This window comes from Crocuta crocuta, unplaced genomic scaffold, assembly GCF_008692635.1.
Source record: "Crocuta crocuta isolate KB4526 unplaced genomic scaffold, BGI_CrCroc_1.0 scaffold943, whole genome shotgun sequence".
Classification (NCBI taxonomy): Eukaryota; Metazoa; Chordata; class Mammalia; order Carnivora; family Hyaenidae; genus Crocuta; species Crocuta crocuta.
Window position 1 is genome coordinate 531,766 of NW_027528208.1, and position 7,597 is coordinate 539,362.

The following is a 7,597-nucleotide window of genomic DNA, read 5'->3' on the forward strand; positions in this document are numbered from 1 at the left end:
GGATAGCAGAAGGGATGGAGACTGCATGGGGGGCGGGGCCTGGGAAGGGGCTGGGGTGTGGGGTCCTCCGGGCACTCCAGCTGGTTCATGGTCACCATCATCCCACCGCCCAGAACCGCGTCAGGGGTGAAGTCTCCCCGACCATGACCTCCACGGGCCAAGATTCCACCACAACCAGGCAGCGAAGGAGTAGGCATAACCCTCATTCGCCCCCCCACGACTCCAGCGTCACCTCGGTGAGGCCCCAGACCTGCCCTGATCTGGGGGGAGGAGCAGTGGGCCGCGCACTGGAATCTGACCCTTCTCTCTGTTTGGCAGAAGCGAGGTGTTAAGAAGGGCGCCGTACTTTCCTCCAGCCCTAGTCTAGCAGAGGTAAAGAAGAAAGGCAGAATGAAGAAGCTCAGCCAAGCAGCGGAGCAAGACCTAATCGTGAACATTCAAGGGCTGGTGAGAGTGGCCTGACCTCAATGGATTTAGCCTCTTGTGACCATCAAAACCCTGTGGTTCTCCCTCCTGGACAGTATGGTGTGTTCCTTCTGACTCAGGCCCTGAATAGATTGGTGTCTCCCCTTTTTTTTCCCCCCCCTGCAGGATCTGAACCTTGAGGCCAAGACACTGTCTGGCACTGGTTTGGTGTTCGATGAGCAGCTAAATGAATTCCACTGCCTCTGGGATGACAGGTGAGGCGGGCTCCTCCAGGCTGTCCCCTGACCACACAAATAAACACACTTAGAGCCTATTAGCAAGAATGAATCCATTAATACGCTGGCCTAGAGACTGGAAGCCCACGATTTAGAGAGGTGAGGCTTAGGCTTGAAAAGATTCTTTCCGTTTAGCCAACACTTACTGAGTATTCACTGTGTTCAGTAGTTGGTAACACAGACGTCAGACAAGACACGCAAGGTCCCTTCTCATGGAGCTGAAAGCTGAGTAGGAGAGCCAGTCATCAAACAGCCAACAGCAGTGTGAGGTGTTTGATGAAAGATGACCTAAGACCAGGGGATTCAAGAATGTTTAGGACCCTAAACTAGCATCCAGGGGTCACAGAAGACTCCCTTGAAGAAAGGACACTCACGCTGAAATGGCAGAATTATGCCTCCCATTTGCTCACATGTAAATCCATCAGCGAACTCTCTTGGCTCTATGTTAGAAGGGTATTCAGTGTCTGATCTCTCCTCACCGCCTCCCCTGCCACCATCACCATCACTCCCCTAGACTTTCCGAGGCCTCTTCACTGGCCCCCTTCTTCCAGCCTCAGCCCTCAGCCCTGCTGCCTGTTCTTCACAAAGAAGCCAAAAAAATATATGTACGAGATGATGTTATCTTTCTTTTTTTTAATTTTTAAAAATGTTTTTATTTGGTTTTGATGGGGTGGGGAGGGTGAGAGAAAGAGGGAGGCAGAGGACCCAAAGCAGGCTCCGTGCTAACAACAGAGACTCTGATGCAGGACTCAAACTCACGAACCATGAGATCATGAATTAAGCCACCCAGGCACCCCCTTTTTCTTTCTTTTTTAATTACATTTTTAAATTGAAGTACAGTTGACATACAGTGTTATGTTAGTTTCAGTGATGTTCTCTTTCTTAAATTCCTTCAGGATTTTGCCGTTGCCCTCAAGGTAAAGTCCAAATTCTTCATTCTGGCCTCTAAGGTTCCACATGATCTGGCTCCACACCACTTTGGTGACCTCATTAGCCAATCTTCCCCCTCACTCGCTTTGCTTCAGTTCACCCACACTGGTCCCCTTGCTGGGCTTCCAAGATGCCAGGCCCTCTCAGCTTGGGTCTTTTCCCTGACCGGTCCCTTTTTTAGAGATTCGTTTCCACCTTCTCTTCTCCCCGTCAACATTCACCTCGCAAGGAGACTTCCTCACAGAGGGCTTTGCCTGGCCACCCACCTGATCATTGGGATAGTCACAGCTGGTGTCACTGTTCATTCACTGTCATACTTAATGTGTTTAGCAGTTTTATATTGGTCTCTCTTATCCCAACAGAAGACTCATGATGGTAAAAATCTTCACTATTGAATACATACCTACCATCTCCTAAAGAGCTAGGGACACCACAGTAGACAAAACAAACAGAACCCCTGCTTTCATGGGGCTTGCATTCTGGAGGGAGAAGACAGTCAACCAGCCAAAGGAAAACGTTGAGTGTTAGAAAGAGGTGTTGCATAGAAACACTGATGCAGGAAGGAGAGTGGCAGAAAATGTGTTTGAGGGGATTCCGTTTTTTTTTCTTCTTAATGTTTATTTATTTTTGAGAGAGAGAGCGTGAGCAGGGAGGGCAGAGAGAGAAGGAGACACAGAATCTGAAGCAGGATCCAGGCTCTGACACAGGGCTCAAATCCACAAACCATGAGATCATGACACGAGCCAAAGTCAGATACCCAGCCGACTGAGCCACCCAGGTGCCCCCAGGGGAATCCAGTTTTATTTAATTAATTTATTTATTTATTTAATGTTTTATTTATTTCTGAGAGAGAGAGACACAGCATGAGCAGGGGAGGGTCAGAGAGAGAGACACAGAATCCAAAACAGGCTTCAGGCTCTGAGCTAGCTGTCAGCACAGAGCCCGACGCGGGGCTTGAACCCATGAACCGTGAGATCATGACCTGAGCCAAAGTTGGACGTCTAACCGACTGAGCCACCCAGGCACCCCAGGGGAATCCAGTTTTAAATAGGACGGTCAGGGAAGGCCTCTCTGATCTTTGAGCAGGGATCTGAAGGAGGTGAGGGAGCGAGCCATGGAGACATCTGAGAGAAGAGTGGTTTGCTTTTTAGTTTATTTTTTGAGAGAGAGGGAGAGCAGGGGAGGGCAGAGATAGAATCCCAAGCAGGCTCTGAACTGTCAGCACAGAGCCTGATGTGGGCCGCAAACTCAAAAACTGCAACATCATGCCCTGAGCAGAGATCAAGAGTTGGATGCTTAACTGACTGAGCCACCCAGATGCCCCTGGGAGGAGAGTGTTTTTAAAAATGCAGGGAGGGGTGCCTGGGTGGCTCAGTCGGTTGAGTGTCTGACTTTGGCTCAGGTCATGATCTCACAGTTCGTGGGTTCGAGCCCCGCATCGGGCTCTGTGCTGACTGCCAGCTCAGAGCCTGGAGCCTGCTGGATTCTTTGTCTCGCTCTCTAACCCTCCCCTGTGCACGCTGCCCCTCTCTTTCTCAGAAATAAATAAAACAAACTTTTTTTTTTTTAATTCAGGGATNAGGCCAGGACCCGTTTTTAAAAACACAGGCATGGAAGAGAGCTGAAAAGTATTTTGGTTTGAGTGAGGAACAGGGAGGAGACCAGTACAGGAGAAGCAGAGTCAGTGAGGGGAGAGCCTAGGAGATGGCATCTAAGAGGCTAAGGGGCAAGTGTTTCATGGCTTTCTGGGGCATGGAGAGGACTTCGGTTTTGACTCTGAATGAGAGAGGAGCCATGAGAAGGTGTTAAGTACAGGAGGAACATGACCTGATTTGGGTTTTAACCAATGTCTGGTTGCTGTGTGGAGGAAGGACTTTTGGGGGAGCGGGAGCAGAAGCAGGGAGGCCAGTGAGGACCTGAGTGTAGCAGCACAGGTGGGAGGTTCTGGTGGCAGCAGTGGGGGCGACAAGGAGAGGGGCAGGTTCTGGATCTATCGCGAGAGCAGAACCATCAGGTGCCAGGGATGACTCCAGAATTCTGGCACGAGCAGCTGTGGAAAGGTGGATGGGAAAGATGTGCAGGAACAGATGTGATGCTCACCAGTGTCCGTGTGCGTGTGCGTGTCTCTTGTCAACCCAGCTTCCCTGAAGGTCCTGAACGGCTCCATGCCATCAAGGAACAGCTGATCCAGGAGGGCCTCCTGGACCGCTGTGTGTCCTTTCAGGTGAGTCGCCCCAGCGGAGACACTGGGTGGTGGGCAGAAGCTGGCGGAGCCTGGGTGTGGCTGGTGCCTCAGCACTTTATTCTCTGTGTCTCCCTAGGCTCGATTTGCTGAAAAGGACGAGCTGATGTTGGTGCACAGGTGAAGGAAGGCTTCGGAACTTTGTAGGGATGGGGAGAAGGCTGCCAGGGCACATTAAATTCCTTGGGAAGGAATGTCATGGGTCCTGTGGCCTTGGGCAAGTGGCTGAGCCTCTCCAAATCTCACAATCGCCTATCACATGGGAGCTAGTAAATAGAAGCTCTTGGGAAGGGCCTGCTAGGTCATCAGCCCATGATAGGCTATTGTTATTATAGTCTACTGTGTAAACAGATGGTGGATGTGTACACAGGATGATCAGGGGTTTCCCCCATGAGGCTGCAGGAACCCAGAGTAAGGGCCCTGATGTGATGTGATTCAAGGAAAGCTAGCCTGTCAGAGGGGACATCTGAGCTGAGAAAGAGTGAGTCAGGTGAAGAGGGAAGCTGAGGGAAGGGAGGCCACAGTATGGCCAGTGGCCTGGGGGTAGGATTTATTGTGGCTAGAGCAGGGCAAGGGCTATTACTGGAATTAAGCAGTAGGGAAGAAGCAGGGAATGTGTCCCATATCCCAGCTGTTCCCTTTGATTGACATTTGAGGGCGCCTGACTTGACCACGGCTCATATGGGGAAGGGACAGGGCCCTGACTCAGACCCAGGAGGGAGGCAGGCCCTTAAATCTCATCCTGTCTCTGTCCCCAGCCTAGAATACATTGACCTGATGGAGACGACCCAGTACATGAATGAGGGAGAGCTCCGCATCCTAGCAGACACCTATGACTCAGTTTATCTACATCCGGTATGGATGAGAACTGGGAGAAGAGGGTGGTGGCAATCCTGGGATTTCCCATCCCCATGCCCATCCCATCCTGAGGAGGAGCAGCTGAGTGGACAAGGCTGCCATCCCCCTTACTCCCTCTATGGCTCCCACTGTCTCTTCAGAACTCCTATACCTGTGCCTGCCTGGCTTCAGGCTCTGTGCTCAGGCTGGTGGATGCTGTCCTCGGGAAGGAGATACGGAATGGCATGGCCATCATCAGGTAGGACCCACCAGCATTTGGGTTTGTATATTTAAAGTAAATTCCTTCCCTCAAATGTAAAATGTATTGGTATGGGTAGTATATTCATACGGTTCAAGAGTCAAAAGGTACAAGAATAGGTACCAAAAAAGTCCCCAACCCCCATCCCCCAGACACCTGCTTCCTCTGCTGGAGGTAGTCATGGTAACCAGTGACTCATGTGTCCTCCCAGAAACATTCTGTGCCTGTTCATGGAGTAAATGCCGTATTCCATCAATGCTAAGATCTAGATTTTATCATCTTAAAATCCCAATTCATCTTAACAATGGTGTCTCAGAATTCAGTTAGCAGCATCTTGTTTTATCACTAGCATGTGAAATCACTGCATTTCTTGGCATCGTTGGCATCCCAGGATTGATGAAATGCAGAAAATACAGCTTTCCCCTCCCTCCCCTTTTTTAGCCACAAATGGAGTGCATTTAGCCACAAATGCACTCAACACGCTTCTTCCATACCGTGCATTTTTTACTTCTGCACCTTGGAAAGTGTTCCTCTAACAGTAGGTAGCTTACACCTGTGTAGAACTCCACTGTGCAAATGCACAGGAAGTTAACCAGCTCCCTAGAAATAGGCATTTTGGTTCTCTCCGATCACTTGCTGTTTCCAAAACATGTCACAGCAAATACCGTTATCCATTTATAAACATGTTTTTTTTCTTTTTTTTTTTTTTTAATATTTAAAATGGGCTTCATCCCCAGGAGCAGAATGGGTGTAGAGGGTGTCTGCATTGATAATTTTTACTTTACTTTTTTTGAGGCTTTAATTCCAGTGTAGTTAACATAGAGCATTTTATTAGTTTCAGGTGTACAATATAGTGAAAAAACAAGCAGCACTTCACAAATTTGTGTCATCCTTGTGCAGGGACTATGCTAATTTTCTCTGTATTGGTCCAATTTTAGTATATGTGCTGCTGACGTGAGCACTACGCATTGATAACTTTAATGAAATGTTATCGAATTTCCTTTGGGGGAGAGCAGTAGAGTGGGGGTGAGAGTCTGGGGGCCAATTACTCAGTTCCTGGCAGATTTGTAGGCATCGGCACTGGGGGAGTTGGTGGTCTAGAACTGGGGAGCAAGGGAAGAGTCCATCTCTGCAGAGGAGGGCCCCCTACCCCCAATCTGTGGCCTTCCCTGTCCTGCCCAGGCCTCCTGGACACCACGCCCAGCACAGTCTTATGGATGGGTATTGCATGTTCAACCACGTGGCCGTGGCTGCCCGCTACGCTCAACAGAAGCATGACATTCAAAGGTCAGCAGCAAGTAGCAGGGAGGGTATGATGGGGGTGGCATGGGGTAGGGTATCCTGGTCTGGGCACCTCCCCAGATACGTCTTGATCCTCTTACACAGTGTCCTCCTCTGTCCTCCTCACAGGGTCCTTATCGTGGATTGGGATGTTCACCATGGTCAAGGAACCCAGTTCACCTTTGACCAGGATCCCAGGTAGGCCCTAAGTGACATCCTAGATGCTAGACTCCCAGCCACCCCCCACCTTTACAGGCCCAGCCAAAAGGGGCCTGGGAAGGGAAGGGAAGGCATTCACATTCATTGGGCCCACCTTGGAATCAGGTTCTGTGCTACTCTCTACGTTGTCTGCTTTCTCTCGCCAGTCTGAGGCAGGATCTATTGGGTCCCCCATTTTACAGATGGGAGAACCGAGGCTTACAGGTTACAAGGTCACACAGAGAAGAAGTGGAAGAGATGAGATCTGAGCCCACAGATGTTTGGAGCTCTTGTTCACTAGTTTGCCTTGGGGCTGGAGTAAACTTCATATTACTACTTTATGTTCCTGATTATGACTACTGCAAAGTGCTTGTATAAAAAACTTAAATAGGGGTGTCTGGGTTGTTCAGTCAGTTAAGCATCTGACTTCTGCTCAGGTCATGGTCTCGCAGTTCATGAATTCCAGCCCCACGTCAGGCTCTGTGCTGACAGCTCAGAGTCTGGAGCCCGCTTCGGATTCTGTGTTTCCCTCTCTCTTTCCCCTTCCCTGGTCACGCTGTCTCTCTCTCTCTTTCAAAAATAAATAAAACATATTTTAGAAGTTATTAAAAATTAAGTAATACAGGGGTACCTGGGTGGCTCAGTCAGTTGAGCGTCCGACTCTTGGTTTCAGCTCAGGTTATGATCTCTCGGTTCCTGAATTTCAAGTCCTGTGTTGGGCTCCATGCTGGCAACCTCTCCCTCTCTCTCTGTCCCTTCCCCACTCATGCTCGCGCTCTCTCTCTCTCTCTCTCTCTCAAAATAAATAAATAAACTCTAAAAAAATTAAATAATACAGAAATGTCTAAAGCAGTGAGTCTCCTATAATTCCTATCACCTCCAAAATAACTGTTGATAGTTTAGGTTATATTCTGAAACAGAATTTTTCCTTTAGATGTATGAATATTCATTATTATCATTGTTAATGCACTGCCTAATGGCACAATCCTCTGTCTGTTCTGTGGCAACTTGCTTTTTGCTTTTAACCACATGTCATGGACACCTGTCCATATTAGTGCCTCTTAAAAATACCTCTGTCTTTATAAAGGCTGTTGAGTATCCCATTTTATGGCTGTACCTCTGGTCATTTATCCCTGGGACATTTAAGAT

General features: G+C 48.9%; 1 protein-coding gene and 1 non-coding gene across 2 annotated transcripts in view; one reads left to right on the plus strand and one right to left on the minus strand.

Annotated features, from left to right (window-relative positions):
- Nucleotides 1–7,597, plus strand: part of HDAC6 (histone deacetylase 6) — a 21,165-nt gene that overhangs the window by 654 nt on the left and 12,914 nt on the right. Inside the window, 9 exon segments of the mRNA XM_077752951.1 lie at nucleotides 114–236; nucleotides 319–447; nucleotides 592–680; nucleotides 3,771–3,855; nucleotides 3,953–3,993; nucleotides 4,632–4,728; nucleotides 4,872–4,969; nucleotides 6,152–6,256; nucleotides 6,380–6,448. Coding sequence (XP_077609077.1) covers nucleotides 144–236; nucleotides 319–447; nucleotides 592–680; nucleotides 3,771–3,855; nucleotides 3,953–3,993; nucleotides 4,632–4,728; nucleotides 4,872–4,969; nucleotides 6,152–6,256; nucleotides 6,380–6,448 — 806 coding nt within the window. The 5' untranslated portion in view covers nucleotides 114–143.
- Nucleotides 5,827–5,931, minus strand: LOC144222491 (U6 spliceosomal RNA). Its single transcript, XR_013332409.1, has one exon. It is a non-coding gene; the product is annotated as a U6 spliceosomal RNA (small nuclear RNA).